We start from the raw sequence: 24,151 nt of genomic DNA on the forward strand, positions 1-24,151 counted from the left end.
ATCAGAGGGGAAGGCTGTATCAAAGCAGACTATTTCTAAGTGGATAAGCCACTGCATTAGTTTCTGCTACTTGCATCATGGTAAGTCTGTGCCCAAGGAAATCCGGTCACATTCCACTAGGGCTGCCTCTACCTCAGCAGCCTTTCTCAGAGGAGTTCCATCCAAAGACATTCTAGAAGCTGCTACTTGGATGTCTGTTCATACCTTCACAAAGCATTATCATTTGCCTCTCTTCTCTAAATCCAGGGCAGGCTTTTGCCACTGCAGTGCCTTATAGCCGCTCCCAATGCTATTTAGTTCCATCCTCCCATCCATAACTTTGGGATTCTACCCAAATGTAATAATTGCAACAGTGAAACACGAAGAACATATAAATGTAGATGTTAGAGTGTATTCACTGTTGCAGTCCGGGTTACCCACCCGCCATCCCCCTTTTCTATAACTTCTCGTTCCTTCACAATATTCTAAAGCCTTTGTGGTGTGTTTGCTTTTAGATGAAGGTAAAGTTTGTGGTTAAAAGTGCATTTACATATATTGCTGTTTATATATATTTATATATTTTTTGCTCCCCATTTGGGGGGCACCTTACATCTGCTCCCCATTTGGGGGGCACCTTACATCTGGGGCAAGAAAAACTGAATAACATGGCATCGGCTGCATGCTTTATACCCATGATGTTATGGAAGAGGAGACCGCAACCGATGCAGGACCCAAGACTTTGTTCAGGCCGACTGAGGGCAACCTGCCAGCAGATTACCCAAATGTAATGACTGCAACAGTGAATACACTCTAACATCTACATTTATGGCAAGTGTACACAACTGTAATTTGTGTACACTTACCATAAATGTAGATGTTCGAGGGTATTCACTGTTGCAGTCCTGGTTACCCTCTTTCCAGCCCTCTGACGTCTCTCATCTTTACTATGCTTAAAAGCTTTTCGGTGTATTTGCTCTTTTGTTGGAGGTGTAACCTTGTATATATTTAATTGCTTCCCTTTAGGGGGGCACCTGACATCTGGGGCAAGAAAAACTGATGTAATGGCGTCGGCTGCATGCTTTATAGCCTTTACTACCTGACGTCATGGAAGGTGAGACAGCAACCGACGCAGGACCCAAGACTTTGATAATCAGGCCGACTGAGGGCTACTGCAGGCAAATTACCCAAATGTGATGACTGCAACACTGAATACACTCTAACATCTACATTTATGTAAGTGTACACAACTGTACTTTTTTGGCCCCTCTGTTGCAGGATTTATAGTGTGATGAAAGGGGTAAGTTGATTCAGGGAATCCAAAAGATTTTTCAGCCCTCCTTTTCCAAATTTTCAAATGGATTTTCTACCCCCCATCCAATTTTGGCACACAAAATTAAGTCTCAACAAAATGCAGGGAAACGGTCATTTAAGAAATGGCAAGGGGGTTTCTAAAAGAATTCTGGAACCTCCCAAAATCAAAGACAGTCCAACAAGTCACCATGACTACTTAAGGGACCTTGTCTCCCCACCCTGGCAGTCCCATTTCCCCTTAGACTGAATCTCCATTTTTCTGTTTGGCAACAAATAGTTTCAGACCATTTGGTTCTAAAGGTCATTCATCAACGTTACAGACGACAGTGGGAGGAAATTCCTTCTTTCATGGTTGTAATTAATCATCAACCACACCAGAGTTTTTCCACTTGGCCTTCATTACATGGTGGGCAAAGGTTTTTATTCAGCAATGTTTTTAGTGCCAAAGAAAGCAAGATAAATGATTGGAGACCGGTTCTGGATCTTTCTTTCCTAAACTTGTTTGATAGTGCCCAGATTAAGTATGATGTCGCTTCACAACCTGTTACCTCGTCTTCCTCATTCAATTTTCTTGGTAGCACTAAATTTAAAAGATGCTTATCACATCCCTATTCAGTCAAACTTTAGATGTTTTTTTAAAGTTTTGTATCTGAATCACATTATCAGGTGGTGGTCTTCGTGTTTTACTGTTGCAGTCATCACATTTGGTTATCTGCCTGCAGGTAGCCCTCAGTCAGCCTGAATACCAGAGTCTTGGGATTTCTGCATTGGATGCTGTCACTTCTATGATGTCAGGGGTATAAAACATGCAGCCGACTCCATTCCATCAGTCAGTCTTGCCGTACGGTGCTCGAAGCAGAAGTAGTTCGCAAGTGCCAGTTGGCCGCCTCCTGAAATTTTTTTTTTTCGAGTTTCAGACCTGAAGTCTTCTAAAAGATAAGTACCCCGTTCGGGATCCTTTGTTCTTGCTCTAACCGATGTCAGGAAAAATTAATTATTGTCTTGCCTGTGGAAAGCAAATACCTCAGAGATTTTCATTCTTACTACATCACCTGTTTAGGCCCAGAACATGACGTCCCTCGCTGTCGGTTTTGTGCCTTGTTCAATGCCCAAGCTATTCATCGTTGGGCAATTTTTTGTAGCCAAATTCTTTCGCTCTAGATCTCCGTATTCCAAAATGGCTTTGATAAAGCCATCTGACTACCGATCTTCCGAAAAAACGTAAGGATAAAGACAGACACAGACCGCATAGGTCCAAAACTGACAACGTTACTGTTAAGCTAGTAGCCAGTCTGCCGTTACTCAGTGAGGCGCTTTCGCAGCCCTTGATACCCGCTTCTACAGATTTGCAGGCCTCTACTGAGACCCATTCGGAGTCCAGCGAGATGCTTCTTCGACTATGGAACCTGCGGATGCCTGTACCTTGGATGGGTCCGGAGCCGCTGTGCAGGCACCGGCTTCTGGGGTTGTATTCAGACCTTCCTATTTTCATATTAAACCGATGACTTTGTTTCAAATCAAAAATACTGAATTTCTCAGGCCTAAAGTTCACACTAAGCCTAGGAAACAGACGACCAAAGCACATTCTCAGGCCCACATGCTACAAAAATGCTTAGAATGGCTGAAGACCTCATTACCTTAATTAGGGGAAGTCAGCCTTTCCCCTCAGAGACCAAGAACTGATTTTCCTTCCGATTCTTCTGATTGGGAATCTGATAACTCTGATCCTTCTGATTACCAGGACATACCCTTAAGGATTCTGATGCAGAGGATTCCATTCCCTCTGCTTCCTTTCCAGAAGATTTTTCTTTCGGGGAAAAGCCCTGCATACCGTTAGAGAGCATTTCCGCTGGGAGAGCCAGGACTTCAGTCCAAAGAGAGACTTGGGGAATTTTTAAACTTGGCTCAGCACAGGCCTCTAGCTATCCCTCCTGTTCTGGAAATTGTAGGTGCCTTACCCCTGATACTTTGCCTCCAGCTCCCAGGAAACCCGACAGGTACTATAGAGTGCAAAAAGAATCCTACTGCGAATCCAGAGAACATTTCCCAGGGACCTAAAGGCATTAAGGTTACAACTGCCAAAACTCCTACCCCTTCGGACAGGGATTCTAGGGCTTTAGACAGATGTGGTAAGAAGGTACACACCTCTGCTATTCTTGCCATTAGTGCTTTAAATTGCCAGTTTCATATGTTAAAGTATCAGCAGCATGCAATGGAGCTAATTAAACAGAAAATGATGTTGATTCCGGACTGTGCAGAACACAAAGATTTACAAGAGTTGATGTATTCTAACCAGGTTGGTAAACATACTTTGCAATGTGGGTTTGATGCCTTGGAAGCATCTTGCAGGGCTGCTGTTATTGGGTCTGTTCTTAGAAGGCATGCTTGGCTTAAGGAACAAAACTTGCCAGATCATGTCAAAGCAAAATTACTGGATGCACCATTAAACCAAGAGCGTCTATTTGTCAATAAAGCAGAAGTCCTCAAAAGGATGGAGGAGAAAGCTAAATCTATGCAAACTGTTAAAGATTGCTTACAAGTAGAGCCACCTAGATTTCAGTAGGCATTGACCTTCAAAAAACCTGGTCTTTTTCAGTCCCTTTCAGACCTTCTCAGTCCAAGCCCAGGGGCAGCAGTCCACCAAGGTAGCTTTAGTGGTATAGTGGTGAGCATAGCTGCTTCCAAGCTGTTGACCTGGGTTTGATTCCCAGCCAATGCAAGAAACTTCAGTCTCAGGTTATGCACAGATCTAAGCAATGGAGTGCTCCCACACCCAAAACAGGGAGTAGTAAGCCACCATCCTATGGTAAAATTGCACAGTGACTTATCCTTAACTCTTCCAAGCCTTGTCCAAGTACTTGCACCTTTAGGAGGGAAACTTGCCCTGCATGCCAGAAACTGGGAAAACATTTCCAAAGACAGATGGGTCTTAAACATTGTTTCCCCAGGGATACAGATTCCACTTCCACTCACTCCCAACCCTAAGCGGATGGCCAGACCTCCCCCCAAACTAGTGGGCAGAGGCCCAAAAGCAAGTACTTTCTCTTCTCATTATCAAAGCTATTCAACCTGTCCCAGCAGAACAAAGGGGACAAGGCTTTTATTCCAGACTGTTTCTGGTTCCCAGAAAAGAAAGCTCTTGGCGTCCAATCCTTTATCTGTCCATTCTCAACACCTTTCTGGTGTTTCCAAAATTCAAAATGCTAACTTTGCAACAGCTGCTTCCTATGCTAGTCAAGGACTGTTGGCTAGCAACCCTAGACTTAAAAGAAGCTCATCTGCACTTCCTCATAAGGGAGTCTTGCAGGAAATGACCTACGCTTCAGAGCAGGCTGTGTGCACTATCAGTTCTTTGCACTTCTCATTGGCTTATCTACTGCGCCCAGGGTATTCACAAAGTGCCTAGCTCCAGCTATTGCATATTGCAGGCAGAGAAGAATTCAGATTTACCCATACTTGACGATTGTCTGATTCAGGCAGACAGTCAGGACTTGCTACTACAGCACCTGGCATTTGTAGAGAGACGTCTAACTTCACTGGAGTATACCATCAATGAAAAGAAATCACAGCTGGTACCCAGCCAACAGATTGTATTCCTGGGAGCAAGCTTGAACACAACTTCCCAGATGGCATTCCTCACTCCAGAGAAACAAATGTATTTGACAAACTACTTCAATCTACTGGCCACCAAAACCTGGCTATCTGCAAGAAAAATACTGCAAGCCCTGGGGTTCATGGCCTCTTGCATTCTATTAATTCCATATGTAAGATTGCATATGAGGAAACTTCAATGGTACCTAAAAAGTCTCTGGTGTCAACATTCTCAGGACCTGGAAACAATGATTCCTATCATTCCTTGCCTAAGGACAGAGTTCCTTTGGTGGGCAGAGGACTGCGACCACAACAAGGGACTCCCTTTCACTCTACCCGCTGCCACCCAAACCCTAACAGACTCATCAGACTATGCATGGGGGGCTCACATGGCAGGGTAGTGCATTCAGGGCAAATGGAACCCAAAGCAAATGCACCTGCATATCAATCAAAAAGAAATGTTAGCTGTACAGACTGCTCTGACAGCCATCAAAGGCCTTATTATTCCAAGACAACTTTTGGTAAAGACGGACAACACCACAGTTGTGGTACATAAACAAGCAGGGAGGAACCCATTCCTACCCACTCTGCAGATTAGCCATGGCTCTGTGGAACACAGCCTTGAGCAGCTAGGTGCAACTGCAAGTTCATTTCCTGCCAGGCAAACTAAATTCACTGGCAGATGGCTTAAGTAGAGATCACATGGACCCACACGAGTGGAAACTGGAACCCTAAATATTCAAGCTTTTGAGGAACAGGTGGGGGGCACCAGAGGGGGGACCTGTTTGCTTCCCCTCAGAATTATCAATTGAGCAAATATTGTACCAGAACTCCCCACAGCCAAGCTTGGAAAGTGGGTGCCCTGTCCTTCACCTGGAAAACCTCTCAGTCCTTGCCTCTCCTCCTCTGCCCTGCCTCTCGAAGGTTCTACTAAAGGTAAAACCGGACAAGCCAAGGACAATCCTGCTTGCACCAGACAGGCCATGCCAGCACTGGTACCCTCTTTTGCGCAGTCTGACAGTGCTGCCACCATGGCACCTGCCTCAGACTCCTTCCCTGCTGTCCCAGCTAGCTGGCCAGATTCTTCACCCTCAGCTACAGACCCAGAACCTAGCAGCCTGGCTCATCCACTGAATTCTTCACCAGCAGCTCTCCGTAAACAGGTGCTGGATGTCATTCTTGAGACAAGGAGGCCTAGTACTAGAAAATTCTATTTGGAAAAGTGGAAAAGATACTGCTCCTGGATCCATTCTCAGGGAATGGACACAACTGTGCCCAACTTACCTCATGTACTAGATTACTTAACAGAAATGCGCCACAAAGACCTATCCTTCTCTTCAATTAAGATTCATGCCTCTGCCATCTCAGCTCATTATAATACTGAGCCACCTCTTTTCTCTCATCCTCTGCTCAAACATTTCCTGAGAGGAGCCAAACATTTAAGACCCCCCAGGAGAGCTCCCACTCCTGCCTGGGACCTTAACCTTGTATTGGAAAAGCTCACAATTTCACCCTTTGAACCTGCTACCACAGCAGAGTTAAAATTCCTCTCAAGGAAAACAGCTTTACTTCTAGGCGTCACTTCAGCAAGAAGCGTGTTTGAGTTGCAGGCCCTTATGGCCGTGGAACCCTTCATCATCTTCCATGCGGACAGGGTCTCCCTCAGGACTAACCCATCATTTATGCCCAAGGTGGTATCTAGTTTGACTTTAAACCAATCCATTCATTTGCCAACTTTTTTCCCTAATCCTCAGAATAAAGGGGAAAGGATACTGCACTCCCTGGACGTGCACAGGCATTTCAAGTTCCATCCGGACAGGACTAAGCCTTTCAGAAAATCTGACCAGCTGCTAGCCAGCTTTGCTGCAGGGGCAGAGGGCAAGGCCATTTCAAAGCAAACCATTTCTAAATGGATAGCACACTGCATCCATTTCTGTTACAAACACCATGGGAAACCTACCCCACAGGGGATCAGAACATATTCCATTAGGGCTACATCAACCCCTACAGCATTCCTCAGGGAAGTCCCTACCAGGGACATCCTGGAAGCTGCAACCTGGAGCTCTGTACACACTTTCACTAAATCCAGAGCTGGATTTGCCACAGCAGTCTTACAGGGCCTGATTTATTTAAATCAATCAATGTATTAGTCTATCAGTTTTTTCCAAAGTATACCAGCAAGGGTGAATAAAGACTGCACTGCTTGAATGTGCATAAGAAGCTTAGATTTTACCCACAAACAGCAAATGAATTCAGAAAAGATGCCCGGTCATTTTTTTATTTTCAAAAATAAAGGCCAGAAAGATGCAGAGCTTTCACAATCCAGACTGTTGTCTCACTGCATAAATGTGGGCTGTTGGCAACAGTCAGCTACTTTGCAAACCAAGAGCACATGGTGTCAGCACTTAGACTACATCAGCATCTTTCCCCTAGAAAGCTTTATCTGTATGAAAAGTGTAGCAACTGCACAAAATAACCTCCCTTTCACACATTTACTAGACGTAGTTTGAATACTTTATCCATGTCTAAAGCTTCATTTAGGGCTTCCCTTCTCAAAGGCCTGCTATTGTAATTCCTTCTGAAGTGTGCTAGGGATTCCATCCATCTCTTCCAGTGTACACACAGAACCAGCATAAATACAGAAGTTATTTACTTAACAGAACGCTAGATTTAGTTTGTCTCTGTGTAGACTAGCTACAACTTGAAGTCCTCTTTGATGCCATAGGTTCATAGGTTGGTACTAGGCTATTGGCCCTAGGGCCTATACAAGCTTAGCCATAACAATTCCCTGGCTATTTCTTCTCACAGTGTTTACTTCCCTGGACCCCTGTCTAGCAGGGTGATTGACGTGATCCCTTCACTGACCAGTTCATGCATTCCAGAGTACAGACAGAAATGTCTTGTTCTGGTAAGTTGATAACTTGTGTATCTTTATTAGCCGTTGCCCTTATTGTCATGTACCCAGCCTCCTTTATTATCCATTGCCCTTGCTGTCATGTACCCAGCCTCCTTTATTACCCGTTGCCCTTGCTGTCATGTACCCAGCCTCCTTTTCCCCCATCCCTTGCTCGAGAAGAGCTGAAGTTGTGTATGGGGTTATTAATTTGACGCTACATATGTAATAGTGGTTTGATGTCCTTCAAGGATGCATCTGCAGTCCTAACATATGGGTTGTCCTGCCTCGGGCAGCCCTTCGGTCGGCCGGATTCCAAAGTCTGGGTCTGGCCTCGGCTGATGTCGCACTTCACCCGACGTCATAGCTGCTGTTTATTGGGTATAAAGGCATCAGCCAACGCCATTTTCCTCAGTCTTTCTTGCCGCGTCGTGCCCGAAGCAGAAGCTGTTTGCAAGTGCCGGTCGGTCAGATCCAGAGATTTCTACTACCGAAGACTTCTAAAAAGCTAAGTACCCTGTTGGGGACTCTCTCTTGCCTCAGCCGATGTCAGACAAAGTAAATAATTGTTTAACTTGTGGGAAACGAATACCTCATAAGGATTGCTTAGGCCCAGACCACGACGTATCAGCTTGTCTAGCCTGTGCTTCCTTCAACCGACAGACACTTAGACGTCGGTCGGAGTTTGCAGAGGAGTTTTTTGGTCCTGCTTTTGCATACAAAATGCCGTCGGAGACTCCGACTACACAATTAGCTAAAAAGCGTAAGGAAAAGGACCGACATTCGCGGCCTGCGGTTTCGGCTGAAACCACGGTTAGGCCAACCGCGAGTGTCTCTGTTTCGGCTGAAACAGAGTCCCCGGTTCTTCCTTCGGCCGAAAGCATGCCTCCGATAGCCGAGCCCTCACAGAGCATGGCTGAATCTGCTACTGAATTTACTGCTACAGAAGCAGGCACCCAGGATTTGTCAGACACTATTCCTTTAGACATATCTACCCCTGCACGTGGGGCTGCTAGACCCCCTGCTTCTATGTCTATCGAGGCTTTTGCCAGGGCTAAAGAAGCTAAATCTTCTAAGGCCTTACCTGCTAAAACTCCCTCACATAGGCCTGCCTCTAGTTCCCAAATACTCAACCTGGCTGAAGATCTCATTTCTTTGATCAGGGGATCCCAGCCTCACCCAGACAGGGCCTCTCAGCCCCCTCCAGATAAGAGGCCTAGGACTGAACCCCCGGAACCTGTCTCTACAGACTATTCCTCGGTTAACTCAGACATTTCAGACCCTCAGGAAGGCCCATATTCTCCTTATGAGGATTCTGATGCAGAAGACTCCATTCCTTCTGCTTCTCCTCCTGAAGAATTTTCCTTTGGGGAAACCTTGCATGCTATGAGGGAACACTTCCAATGGCAGGGCCAGGATTTTTCAGATTCAAGGAAAAGGCTAAGGACTTTTTTACACTTACCACAGCATAGGCCTTTAGCCATTCCTCCAGTACTAACAGTTGTTGATGCATATAATGATGCCTGTACTTCCCCTGATTCTCTTCCTCCGGCCCCTGCCAAGCCTGACAGATATTACAGGGTCCCGGACACACACTACCATTTGTATAAGGCTCCTGTTGCAGACCCTGAAACCATTTCACAGGGCCCTAAAGGTGTGGCAGCTGCCTCTGCCAAAACCCTCTTCCCTCTGAAAGGAATCTAGAGCATTAGAGAGATGGGGTAAAAAGGTTTATACTTCTGCTACTCTTTCGGCCAGAGCCTTAAACTGTCAATTCCACATGATTTAGTACCAGGAATTTTTGTTAGACCAGCTAAATAAAAAACTGTCTTCTCCTGAACCTATACACCGCAAGTCCCTTCAGGATTTGGTACATAACTCTCAGCAGGTCAGTAACCATTTCTTAAAATGTGGCTATGATGCACTGGAGGCTTCCTTTAGATCAGCTATGACTGGAACAGTGATTTGAAGGCATGCCTGGTTAAAAGAACAATCCTTACCAGACCATGTTAAGTCAAAACTCCTAGATGCTCCCATGGAGAAACAAAGTTTGTTTGGCTGCCCTGCACAGGAGGTTCTAAAGAAGGTGGAAGAAAAAGCAAAATCTGTCCAAACAGTCAAGGATTTCTTACAGGTCCAACCTCCGAGGTTTAGCAGAAATTGGCCTTCGAAGAATTGGGCCTTTCCAGACAACTCCAGAGCACAGAGAGGCAGAAATAGATGCCCAAGAGGCAGAGGTCAATCTAGGGGTGCCTACAGGGGACGTCAGTGGCAATCTACCAACCAGAGAAGTACTGCCACAGATTCAACTACAACCACTTCCACAAGGCAGACACAATGACTTGGCTCTTGTTCCGCCTACCAGGGAACAACTGGAAGCACCCTTGGGCAGAAAGCTAGCCTTATTTTCCAACAACTGGCATTGCATTACAGGAGACAAATGGACTTTACAAACAATAGACAAGGGCTACAGGTTTCACTTCCACACTCTACCAAAAAAGAGAGGAATGCCAAACCTACCACCAAGCCAAAAAACAGACGCTCCAAGACAAATCAACAACTTACCAAGGATGAGAGCTATAGAAAAGGTACCACCTATGCAACAAGGCCAAGGATTTTACTCCAGGCTTTTCCTTGTACCAAGAAAAGAAAATCAATGGAGACCTATTCTCGACTTGTCCGCACTGAACACATTCCTCATTGTTCCAAAATTCAAAATGCTGACCCTCCAGCAGCTTCTTCCCATGCTGGGCAAGGAGTCTTGGCTGGTGACTCTAGATCTCAAGGAGGCATACCTGCACGTCCCTATATGACCAGATTGCAGAAGACACCTCAGATTTCTTGCAGGATCAGAGCATTATCAATTCTCAGCATTGCCCTTTGGCTTATCTACTGCGCCCAGAGTATTCACGAAATGCCTGGCATCAGTAATTGCTCATTGCAGGCTTCTGGGAATTCAAATTTACCCATACCTGGATGACTGCCTAATACAAGCGGACAACAAGACAAAATTAACAAAAAATTTGGAAAATGTCATACAACTGTTGCAAGCCTTGGGATACACAGTCAACATGCAAAAGTCAAGACTAGTACCATCCCAAAGGATAACATTCTTGGGTGCAGAACTGGATACATCAACTCAGATGGCTTTTCTCACAGAAGAAAAACAAAAGCAACTACCAGTCTACTTCATGACATTAACACAAACTCAGCTTACTGCAAGGAAAGTCCTGCAAGCCCTGGGTTACATGGCATCCTGCATAATATTGATTCCGCATGCCAGGCTGCATATGAGAAAGTTACAATGGTACCTAAGGAATGTATGGTCTCAACACAAGAACAGTCTAGAAGCCCAGATGTTCTTCATCTCACATTGCTGCAGTCCTAACACTTGGGTAGTCCGCTGTCCCTCGGTCGGCCCGAATATCAGAGTATAAGGCTGACGTCGGTCAAGGCGCATTTGACTGACATCAGAACGTCAGGGTACAAATGCGCATGACCGACGTCATATCCTCAGTCTTTTTTGCCGCATGGTCCGATGCAGAAGCAGTGTTGCAAGTGCCGTTCGGCGTTCTGAAATTTTGGTCGGGAGTTTCAGAACGAAGTCAGAGTTGGTTAAGTACCCCGTTGGGGAATATTCTGGTTTTTTCTTGCCTCAGTGGTTTACCGGATGTCAGAAAAAGTGAATAACTGCATTTCTTGTGGGAAACAGATACCGCATAGGGATTACCATAATTTGTGTATACCTTGTTTGGGACCTGAGCACGGCGTTGTTGGGCGTCGCTGTTGTGCTAGGTTCAATAAGCACTATAAAGCGTAGGTTGGATTGTGCCAGGTTGGTCTTTGGGAAGCGGTGCAATTACAATATGCCGTCGGATGCTCCGACGCCGGCTTCCTCAAAGAAGCGCAAGGACAAGGCAGTTAAACCTAGGTTAGAGGAGTCGAACGGACGCCCGGTTCTTTAGAGGCCAGTGGAACTGGTGGTTCCGGAGGCCTCTCTGGAGTCCCAGGGAGAAACTGTGTTTTTACAGGATGTGGCCTCCCAGGAGGCAGGTCAGGCTGTAGGGGCTTCTCAGGTAACTGTACTCCCCTCCCTTCCTAAGGTATCTAGGCCCTCTCTTTCTGCTTCCAAGGCTTCTCCTAGAGGCAGGTCTAGTTTTGCTTCTGTGGGTGTCACTCCTAGTTCTTCAGGTTCAGTGCCCAAGAAGCACATGCTTAAAATGGCAGAAGATTTAATTACTTTGATTAGAGGCTCTATGCCCCCTCCTGATAAGAGGCCTAGGATGGAACCTGTGTTGGGGGATTATGAGCAGGCTTCGGATGTGTCTGAGTCTTGACTGAAGACTTGCAGGAGTATTCTCATTATTTTGATTCTGATGTGGATGATTCTACTCCTTCTGCTTCTCCTCCTAAGGATTTTTCTTTTTCAGAGACCCTTCACTCCATGAGAGAGCATTTTAAATGGGAAGGTCAGGATTTCTCTGATTCCAGGAAACGCTTAGGGAATTTTGTTTTACCCCAGCATAGGCCTTTAGCTATACCTCCTGTTCTGAATGTGGTGGAAGATGTGTTTGCAGAGGCTTCTCTTAATCCTGATTCTTTGCCTCCTGCTCCTGTTAAACCAGATAGGTATTACAGGGTGCCTGAAGCTCATAAGTATCTTTTTAAGAGTCCTAGGGCAGACCCAGAAACTGTTAGCCAGGGGCCTAAGGGTGTTAAGGCTTCTGTTGTCAAGAATCCAGTTCCGGCAGATAAAGAGGCCAGGGCCTTGGATAGGTGGGGAAAGAAAGTTTATACTTCTTTCACTCTAGCCATGAGAGCTTTGAATTGCCAGTTTCACATGTTGAAATATCAAATTTATCTCCTTTCACAGTTGAAATCTAAGGTTGATGCTCTGGCGGAAGGTATTGATTGTAAAGAGTTACAAGATTTAGTGCATGTTTCTGAACAGGTGGGTAAGCATTCTTTGCAATGTGGTTTTGATGCTGTTCAGGCCTCATCTAGGGTGGCTGCCACTGGGTCAGTTCTTCGCAGGCATGCCTGGCTGAGGGATCAAAATTTATCTGACCATGTTAAAACTAGGATTTTGGATGCCCCTTTACAATCTGATGTCTTGTTTGGTTCTCCTGTTGAGGCAGTTTTAAAGAAAATGGAAGACAAGGCTAAGTCTATGCAGACTGTTAAAGATTTTTTGCAGGTTCAGCCTCCAAAGTTTAGTAGAAATTGGCCTACTAAAGGGTGGGCGTATCCTTCTTATGATTCCCAGTCTAGGGGTAGATCTAGGCGTGGCAGGGGCAGAGGTCAGGGCTCTTTCAGGCCTAGAACAGGGAGTTCTCCTGCACAGTCTTCGGGTGAGGGCAGGGGTCAGTCCTTTCGTAAACAGACCCAATGACCTACCTTTTCAGCTGCCAGAACCTTCTCGCCTGGCAGCACCTTTGGGAGGAAGGTTGGCACTTTTCAAAGAAAATTGGAGTTTGATTACCCAAGACAGATGGGTACTGGATATCATACATCACGGTTACAGGTTTTATTTCCATACCTTGCCTCCTTTTAAAGGCATGCCAGACATTCCTCCTCAACAAAGAATAGAGGCTCACAAGCAAATTTCTCTGTTACTCCAAATAGGGGCCATACAGCCGGTTCCTATGCCAGAAAGGGGCCTAGGATTTTATTCTCGCCTGTTCCTTGTGCCAAAAGGGGAACACGTGGAGACCAATTTTGGATTTATCTATCCTCAACACTTATCTGGACATTCCCAAGTTCAAAATGTTGTCGTTACAACAGCTTTTACCTCTACTGGGCAAGGATCACTGGATGGTAACTTTGGATCTCAAGGAGGCTTACCTTCATGTTCCTATCAGGCTAAGTTGCAGGAAATGTCTGCGTTTTCGGACTGGGACTTCTCACTATCAGTTCTCTGCATTGCCCTTTGGCTTATCTACTGCGGCCAGAGTATTTACGAAAGTTCTGGCTCCAGTGATAGCTTTCTTCAGGCTAAAAGGAATACAAATCTATCCTTATTTGGACAATTGCCTGATTCTGGCTCAAGGAAGGGACGAGCTTCTTCGTCATTTGGAGTATGTGATAGCAGTGCTAAGATGCCTGGGGTATTCTGTGAACGCAATAAAGTCCAGTCTAGTACCCTCTCAAGACATGTGCTTTCTGGGTGTAAGACTGAATACAGCATCCCAGATGGCCTTTCTAACCCGGACAAACAAAAGAATCTTTCCTTTACTTCCATCATCTATCTCTTCAGTCTGGGCTGACTGCAAGGACAGTCCTTCAAGCCTTAGGGTTCATGGCATCTTGTATTCTGGTGCTTCCCAATGCCAAACTGCATATGAGGAAGTTGCAATGGTATCTCAAAATGTATGGACACAGCACTGCCAGCATCTGGACACTGTCATTCAAATAATACCTTGCATTCAAAAGGAATTTTTGTGGTGGGCTCAGGAATGTCACCTAAACAAGGGACTCTCTGTGACCCGGCCAGAGGCGAGTCAAATTTTAACGACAGATGCCTCAGACAAAGCTTGGGGAGCTCATCTAAACGGAAAGTGGATACAAGACAAGTGGCCTGTCAGACTACAGCATCTACATATCAACTTGAAGGAGATGTTAGCAGTCCAGTTTGCATTAATAGCTTTCAAGGATTTACTTCTTCCAGGGCAGGTGTTGATTCTAACAGACAACACAACTGTCATGTGGTACGTCAACAAGCAAGGGGGAACACATTCTTACCCTCTATGCAGGCAAGCAATGATTTTGTGGGAGACTGCTCTCAGTTTACAACTAAGTCTTCAGGCAAGGTTTCTGCCGGGAGCACAGAACTCCTTAGCAGATGTGTTAAGCAGACAAATCATGGATCCCCACGAATGGAAACTGGATCTTCATGTATTTCAGAAATTGACAGTGTCCTGGGGAACTCCAGACATAGATCTGTTCGCTTCTCCACTAAACCACCAGCTGCCAAAGTTTTGCATGAAAAGGTTTCATCCCACAGCTTGGAAAGTGGATGCTCTTTCTTTCAGTTGGAAAAATCTTCATGTGTATGCCTTTCCACCTCTGCCTCTCCTCCCAAAGGTACTTCTAAAGGTCAGACAGGACAAGCCAAGGATGATTTTGATAGCTCCAGATTGGCCTCGACAGCACTGGTACCCATTACTGAGAAGTCTAGTACAGAAGCCTCCATGGCCTTTGCCTTTGATTCCACATCTGTTGTCCCAGGAGGACAGTCATTTGCTCAATGTCAAACTTCACTCTCTTCACCTAACAGCATGGCATATTCTGTTTTAAACCATAGAGGGTCTCAACTTCCACAACAAGTTTTGAATGTGATTTTGGAAGCTAGAAGGCCTAGTACAAGGAAAGTGTACGCAGATAAATGGAAGAGATTTTTATTTTGGAGTGCAGCTAAGGATTTGGATGTTTCTGAGCCTGATTTAAGTGTGGCTCTTCAATATCTTACTGAGTTGTTGGACAAAGGTTTGTCCTTCTCTTCTATTAAGATTCATGCTGCAGCAATTTCAGCTCACTTCGACTGTGACCCACCATTGTTTTCTCATCCTTTGTTCAAGCAATTACTTAGTGGGGCAAAGTATATAAGACCCCCAAGAGCTCCTACTCCCGCTTGGGATCTCAATTTTGTGTTGGAGAAACTCACTCTACAACCTTGAGCCTGCAGCTACAGCTGAGTTGAAATATTTGTCATGGAAGACTGCTTTTATGTTGGCCATTACCTCTGCAAGAAGGGTTTCTGAATTGCAGGCCCTTATGGCAGTTGAGCCTTTCTTAATTTTCCATAAGGATAGGGTATCTTTACGTACCAATCCTTCCTTTATGCCTAAAGTGGTTTCTAGTGTGGCTTTAAACCAAACTATTCATTTGCCTACTTTTTATGCAAATCCCCAAACTAAAGGTGAAAAGATTTTGCACACTTTAGATGTACACAGGCAGTTGCGATATTATTTGGACAGAACTAAAGGGTTCAGACAATCTCAGCAGTTATTAGTTTCTTTTGCTTTGTGCTCTCAGGGCAAGCCAGTGTCAAAACAAACTATTTCTAAGTGGATTGGATTTTGCATTGCTTTCTGTTATTCCCATCATGGCAAAGAGATTCCAGCTGGGATTAGGCCTCATTCCACTAGGGCTACTGCCACTTCAACAGCTTTTTGAGGGGGTGGCTACTAAGGATATTTTGGAGGCAGCCACTTGGAGTTCAGTGCATACCTTCTCTAGGCATTACCACCTTCCACTGTACTCTAAATCCAGGGCTGGTTTTGCCACTGCGGTGTTGCAGGGCATTTTGGCAGCTCCTGCTTCATTATAGTTTAGCCATCCTCCTTACCTCTGCTTTGGGCTTCTACCCAAGTGTTAAGACTGCCGCAATGTGAGATGAAGAACATAGTACAGTTTTGTACCTACCATAAATGTAGATGTTCGAAGATCCACATTGCTGCATTCCATTACCCTCCTCCTTCCCTCTGTAGTTTGAGGTGGTTGTGTGGGTTGGGTTATCCATCTGAGGTATAATTGTATAATTGTATATATTGTATATATTGTACATATTTTTGGTGTTAGGCTAGTTGGTTGTTTAGTTGTTGTCTATGGGTTTTGACCTTTCTTTTTAGGGTCTTCTGACATCTTGGGCAAGAAAAGACTGAGGATATGACGTCGGTCATGCGCATTTGTACCCTGACGTTCTGATGTCAGTCAAATGCGCCTTGACCGACGTCAGCCTTATACTCTGATATTTGGGCCGACCGAGGGACAGCGGACTACCCAAGTGTTAGGACTGCAGCAATGTGGATCTTCGAACATCTACATTTATGGTAGGTACAAAACTGTACTATTCCAATAATTCCATGCCTGAAACAAGAATTCCTGTGGTGGGCTCAGGCCTGTCAGTTGAACAGAGGATTGCCTTTCCACAAACCTCATCCAAGCCAGACCATCACCACGGGCGCCTCAGACCTAGGCTGGGGGGCACACATGGTGGACAAGTGTATACAAGGCTTATGGACCCAAGACCAGCTGAATCTACACATAAATCTAAAGGAGATGCTGGCAGTGAAACATGCGATCCAGGCATTCAGACCACTCCTTCAACAGGGTCATCTGCTGATAAGGACGGCCAATACCACAGTCATGTGGTACATCAACAAACAGGGAGGTACACACTCATATCCTCTATGCCGGATGGCAATGGACCTGTGGAATGTGGCCCTGAATCTCAACATTCAACTTCAGGCCAGATTTGTACCAGGAAAAGAAAATTCTCTAGCAGACACCTTAAGCAGAACTACCACAGATGCTCACGAATGGATGCTGCATCCAGATATCTTCAAAGCCATAACAAAGAAATGGGGACTACCAGAGATGGACCTGTTCGCCTCCCCACACAGCCACCAATTGAAGAAATTCTGCACAAGAGCATACCACCCACTTGCTTAGAGGGTTGGACTCCCTTTCGTTCAGCTGGAAAAACCTGACAGCATATGCATTTCCACCTCTTCCTTTGATGTACAAAGTTCTACTGAAGATTAGAGAGGATCAGCCAAGGGTAATCCTGATAGCTCCAGACTGGCCGAGGCAACATTGGTACCCGCTACTGAGAAGCATGTCTCGGACACACGCATGGCCTCTACCTCTATGTCCCTTACTTCTAACACAGAACAACTACAAGATCCTAAATCCAAACTTGAAAACACTGCAGCTAGCTGCTTGGAATATTGCATAAAACCAAATAACCCAGATTTATCTCAGAGGGTTAAGGACATTATCCTGGAGGCACGCAGACCCTCCACAAGGAAAACTTATTCAGCCAAGTGGAAAAGATACCTCATTTGGAGTGCAGCAAAGGGAGGAAATGTCTCATTGGCAAACATAGCACACATCCTGGAATATTTAGCAGAACTGTTCCACGATGGCCTGTCTTACTCCTCCATTAAGATTCATGCATCAGCAATTTCAGCAGAATACAACATGGATCCTCCTGTCTTCTCTCATCCTCTACTCAGGCAGTTCTTGAGAGGAATCAAAAATGTAAAACCTCCAAGGAAACCACCTTTACCTACATGGGATCTCAACTTTGTGCTGGAAAAGTTAACACTTCGGCCTTTTGAACCAGCAGCAACAGCAGAATTACAGTTCTTGTCTTGGAAAACTGCTTTCCTGCTAGCAATCACTTCAGCAAGAAGGGTATCTGAGTTACAGGCATTAATGGCAGTACAACCCTTCCTTATCTTCCATCAGGATAGAGTCTCTCTGAGAACTAACCCTACCTTTATGCCAAAAGTGGTCTCCAGAGTATCATTGAACCAAGCGATTCATTTACCTACATTCTTCCCCTACCCACAGAACAGGGGGGAAAGACTGCTACATACTTTGGATGTGCACAGACAATTACGCTACTATCTGGACAGAACTAAGACCAGCAGAAAAACTGACCAGCTTCTGGTAGCATATGCAACAGGAATGCAAGGAAAAGCAATTTCAAAACCATCTCAAAATGGATAGGAAATTGCATTCGATTTTGTTACTCTTTTCATGGAAAGACAACTCCTGAAAATATCAAACCTCATTCCACAAGAGCTACAGCCACCACTACAGCTTTCCTACGAGGAGTGGCTACCAAAGACATTTTAGAAGCTGCTACTTGGAGCTCCGTGCATACATTTGCCAAGCATTATAATCTTCCCTTATACTCTAGATCCCGAGCAGGCTTTGCAACTGCTGTTTTGCAAGGGATCTTAACTACACCATCTTTATCTTAGTGCCTCCTCCCCCAGTTTGGCTATGGTATTCTACCCATATGTTAGGACTGCAGATGCATCCTTGAAGGACATAGTACAGTTTTGTACCTACCATAAATGTAGATGTCCGATTGGGTAATCCTGACTGCAGATGCATACCTCCCTCCTTCCCCTCTGTGGTATTCCTAGGGTATTTACCCCTCTTTTAGCTAGCTGGGGGAATCTATTATGGTGTATTTGTTTGTATATATGTATATGGTTCTACCTGACATAGCCGAAACCACACAACACCGACAACCACATCACCGACACCACATATTCGACAGTCCATAAACACGAAACCACACATAACCGACAACGAAATAACCGACGGTACACAAACACGAAACCCCATACACTGCACACACCACAATAACAATTATTAAAAACAAAACACATCCCCATTCCACAAACCACACACACAACACAAGCACACCAAAATCCTTACAAGCCCACACTAAACCTTACCCTAACCCTAAGGTCCGTCACTATCGTGACACTTACCTACCCGCTCCTAACCCTAACTCACTTAACCCCCTTTATCGCCCCTAACCCTAACTCACTTAACCCACCCTATCGCTCCTAACCCTAACTCACTTAACCCACCCTATCGCTCCTAACCCTAACTCACTTAACCCACCCCTATCGCTCCCTAACCCTAACTCACTTAACCCACCCCTATCCCCACAGACCGTCAATCTCACACTTACCTGCCTGCACTAACGTCCGTCACTACCGCATACTCACACAGCCTTTCCCCATGTCGGCATCCTCGGCGCTGGTGTTGTCATCCGTCGTGTCGGTCTTCTGCATTGTCGATGTTCTGCCACTCGCGATTCGCGTCGGTCTTCTTCACTTTCGATCTTCTGGAGCTCCGGATTCCGATGTCGGTCTTCTGCGCTGTCGACGAAGTCAGGTAGAACCATGTATATATATTGTTTGCTCTCTACTGTTTGGAATTATTTGCATTTATCCAACTTTAGCCTTCCTAGAGGGCACCTGGCATCTGGGGCAAGAAACACTGAGGAAAATGGCGTCGGCTGATGCCTTTATACCCAATAAACAGCAGCTTTGACATCGGGTGAAGTGCGACATCAGCCGAGGCCAGACCCAGACTTTGGAATCCGGCCGACCGAAGGGCTGCCTGAGGCAGGACAACCCATATGTTAGGACTGCAGATGCATACCTATCGGACATCTACATTTGTGGTAGGTACAAAACTGTACTTTTTCCTGATGTGTACTCCATATTAGAGTACCTTGGAGATCTAGAGAAGACGAGATGCACAGAGCATTGTAGGAGTTGGGAAAGCTCACATGTTGAGCTGACCGGTCCCTGTGGCAAATTATCCTTTCTGTGGAAGTGAATGCATATGGATCATGAGCACTTGTTTTTATGGTAAGTATACAATTCTTTTTCTTTCTCTTTTACAGCTCCGTGGTATAAACTCTTTTATATATTGTCAGATTTATTGGCCAGTAGTTTACCACGAAAACCTTTGCAATGACAATTTGTTAAAGAAGATTTCTCATAAGAAAAAAATAATGTAAAGTGACACTTTTCCTGTTAATTTTACCTTTTTAGGATTCAAGGCAACTCTGGGAACAGGAACTCTACAATTCATTTTGTTTTACTCATCCAAAGCTGTACTTTATTACCTTTCCTGGTGATGTAAGTTTAATTTTTTTTTCTTCTAAAGTGGAATGCTTTATACTTTAGAATTGCATGATTTATGCATTTTAGTTAGGCAGTTTGTACAAAATCTTCTCAGTTTCATTTTTCACATTGGTTAAATTCGTGGCAGGTTTTATAATCGGTAGTGGTAGTTCAGTAAGCGTTTTGATTTCTTTCCCAGTGTTGCCTGACATGTTCCTGCTGCTCTTGTTAATTACTAGAATTCAGAAAGAGTACAGTGGTTACTAGTGTTTTTATGTGCATTTTAACTGTGAGTGATTTGGAGGCTGTCCTCTGCTTGTGTTCGGCATATTCTGCTTCATTGTCGCAAACTTTCCTGTCATGCAGTACAGTTTGTATGTAGAACTGTATTTTTAGTGGAAGTTTCAGTATTACTCTACAAGACTTTTCTTTAATGAATACTGCACAGGTGGGCTTAAACTGCCAGATGATTCTACCCCACTATCTGGTTAGTAACATTTTTGCTAGATTACTTTACCAAACATGTACTGTTCTTGCTAATCTGACCCATTAGAAAGGAGAGCACTTGTCCAAGACACCAGTATGGATTTCCTTCCTCCATCTTTCCACTTTTTCAGATCTCTTACTTCGGTTAGGGTTATAGTATACAGTGATCACTAGTGTTTTATGAGCATTTTTAAAATACTTCTTTAAATTTGTGGCAAAAAGGCATTTATCTGTCTGGCTTTTCTAGACTGTCTGCCTCCAAATCTCTCTGCAGAAGGGCAGATTATCCAAGGACGTAGTTGTTTGGTGGTAGTTTGTTTAATCTGCTGCTTTTAATGTGCTTTTTAGATTAAGAAATTCCAGGATCAGACATTTTGTGGCAGAAGGTGTTTACCGTCTTGAGTTTGAAGCACTGGAAGAAGCTCAGTGTGTGGGTTTATTGGGGAGAGGGCATATCCTAGCATTATATAACATCCTGCCCTTAACCCCAGAAACTACCCAAGGAGACCCCTGTTAAAAATCTGCCCTCAGTCCTAAGTAGTCAACCCTATTACAGGACCAGACAACATGGATATGCAATTTTCAAACGTCTCTGTGATCAGGTTGGTAGATTTGGGCATCCTAAGGTAATGTAGCAATTGTCTCATGTTCTCAGACAAACCAGTTAATTATTAAAGAAATTAACATGGTGTGCGACAGATGTAATTACACAATTTCCTTGGCTGCAGCAATCTCGCATACAAGTAAGGTTGTCAAGCATACCCACTCTGCATACCTGACGCATACATTCACCATGCACAGATGGTTTTATGGTGAGGTGCTTAAAAGAAACCTTCCCAAATGTCAAAGACCTCCTAAGCCATTAATGGCAACACTGCTGCTCAGCAATCATTAAAGCACATGTCAAAAGCAGCATCAAACATCTCACATAAGCCTACACATAATGGTCTCCCAAGTACAAGGCCCACAAGGCAAGCATGCACTTTACCCAATACTTTTCTCATTTGGGACTCCATTATGCAACCCACAGATGCCCGACTTACCAGATTGGATGAGGAGAAAGTAATGGTTAGTTGCCTATCTGGGGCCAGAATCTACAATGTCATGCACACACTCAAGTTACTGCAACTTGGATACCAATGTGATTCTGTCATAGTCCATTTGAGTGTAAATGACCCAAGAAGTATGTGACTAGACTATATGAAAAGAGATTTGTCAGAATGTCACACATGTATGAGCCTTGCGTTCAGCAGCATTCTGCCTTCACCAAGGGTGATTCCACAGTATTGAAAATAAAATGGTTGATTTTCATGATTGGCTTAGTTTCTGGTGTCATTCCAAGTGGATCCAATATCTCAGCTTGGAAGAACATCGCTATTTTGTTTTGCCATGGTTGAGTTGTACCTGGTCCCCCAAGGTTTTCAGATATTTAATAAAACTTTATCCACTCTCCTTGGAGCCTTTTTTTAGGCAATTCCAAAAAGACCAAAGTATCAACATAGTGAAAAAGTCTACAAGCAACTTTAAGGTGTTCTTGTTCAATGCTTGGAGCCTAAACAAAAATTCTACACCCTTCAAGCCCTCCTCACTCGGGAATGTAGGTATCTGTGCCATGCCATAGACTTGTTTTAAAGATGTAGATAGTACTCAGTGCCTTCTGCACATTTAGACCAACAGCACAGACTGGAGCCAAAGGTTGGAGGTGTTTTCAGAATATGTTGGCAACAATCATACCTCCAGGTTGGTTAAACTGGATGCTATCATAGAGCTCATCCACGTGCAACTCACTGTAGGTAAAGACCCTCACCATGTTATGGATAACTACAGGTCACCATCTGTGCCCCTAGAGTCTAATGACTCTTAACAGAACTTACTAGAGGTGTTCGCCATCCAAATAAATGCTCTGTTAATAGGTGACTTCAGTTACTCTTGTATAGACTGGGAAATGTATGCAGCCTGAAATTCACAGGTATAGCACTTCCTGGACTGTATTGAGACAGACACTCTTAACAGAGAGTGCACGCTCCAACTATGAGTCAGACATACTGGATGTAGTACTCCCCAACATGGGAGTGCATTGCACCCTCCCTATGAAATGTCCTCATTAGTGAACTTGGATCACAAAGCTGTCTCATTTAAAGTAAAACTCAACCCAGAAAAATCCATCAAAACTTTTAACAGGGACTGTTCAGAGGCAAACTGCACCCTTTTAAGTGACAGTTTGTCAAAATTCATGACTTTCCCCAACCCAGAGATCACAGTTACCTATGTGAAACTTTTCAGTGTCCCTGTGCAAATTGTGAATGGCTACATGGTGTGTGTTGTACCTACCAGAAGTAAACCAAAACAAACACTAAAAGCAAACCCCACTGTTGGAATCCTCACCAAACTGGAATATAATTAAAAGAAGAAATCTGGCTAAAATTGGGAAAAGCACCTCCCTTAAAAGCAATGGCTGTCTTGTACAACTAAACAGGAAAGAAGGAGGTCTAGTTAAATCCAACAAGGCCAACTATGAGTTCTTGGTAGTGTAGCAGACTAAGGACAGTCAGAAAGCCTTCTTAAGCTGCATCCAGAGCCTTAGAGGTAGCTTAGAGGTAGCGTACAACAGGGAGCTGAACTAGTGGCAAGTGGTACCCCCTACACAGATCAGGGTGATGAAACATGGATAACCAGCATACTGCACATAATTAAACTTTTTAGGCATACAATTTAGAAAACCTGTCTTCTCAAATTCTAATTAATCTCCTAAACCAGTCAGATACTCTTCACAGGCAGTAATGAATTGTACACTTCATTAGCATCTGCAGTGTTCTGCAAACCTGTCTTTAAATACCTGTAACTTAAAGCAATCATGATGTAGTGTCACACTGCACTCATCAAAATCATTAATTTAAGTCAGATTCACACATCTAAGTACCTTCAGCTGCCATTTTGAATATAATATGAATCTACCACTGTTTTAGAGTTTTCACTGCTGTCTCTCTTCTCATTTGGAGTAGGTCATATCATTAAACCCATGATCACTAGAATATCGCAACTGTTCACAAGGTTAAATTTGGCTAAGGCTACTCGGTAACAGTTTAAACATTGCTGGCATTGGTCAGGATATAAGTAGTAATCACAGAGTTTTGTTTAGGCCCTGATGACTAACGTAGAATATCAAAATACTTGTTTACTCCTTTGTATTCTGTTTTGTTTAAAACATTCCTATTGTAAAACAAGAGGTCACCACTTCTTAAATCAGAAGCGATCTTTGAAGCAAAGTTCAAAGTCCAAAGAAAAGAAACATAATAAATATGCATAAGTGCTTCTCTCCTAGTTCAGGTAATCAAGCAATATTCCCTGGTAATTATCACATGTATATCAGCACAAATGTGAAAGCATACATGTGCACAAAAATATGCATATGCATGGGTGCTCATGCACATATACACACGCC

The 24,151-nt window shown here is 44.3% G+C and overlaps 1 protein-coding gene across 1 annotated transcript in view; it reads left to right on the forward strand.

Moving 5' to 3' along the window:
• Positions 1-24,151, forward strand: part of WASL (WASP like actin nucleation promoting factor) — an 866,451-nt gene that overhangs the window by 133,368 nt on the left and 708,932 nt on the right. The window contains exons 3-4 of the mRNA XM_044087330.1: positions 20,152-20,238; positions 20,620-20,710. Coding sequence (XP_043943265.1) covers positions 20,152-20,238; positions 20,620-20,710 — 178 coding nt within the window. The remainder of the gene's footprint in view (positions 1-20,151; positions 20,239-20,619; positions 20,711-24,151) is intronic.

The sequence above is a fragment of the Protopterus annectens genome, chromosome 11.part0 (assembly GCF_019279795.1).
Source record: "Protopterus annectens isolate FY-2018-M chromosome 11.part0, PAN1.0, whole genome shotgun sequence".
Taxonomy (NCBI): domain Eukaryota; kingdom Metazoa; phylum Chordata; order Ceratodontiformes; family Protopteridae; genus Protopterus; species Protopterus annectens.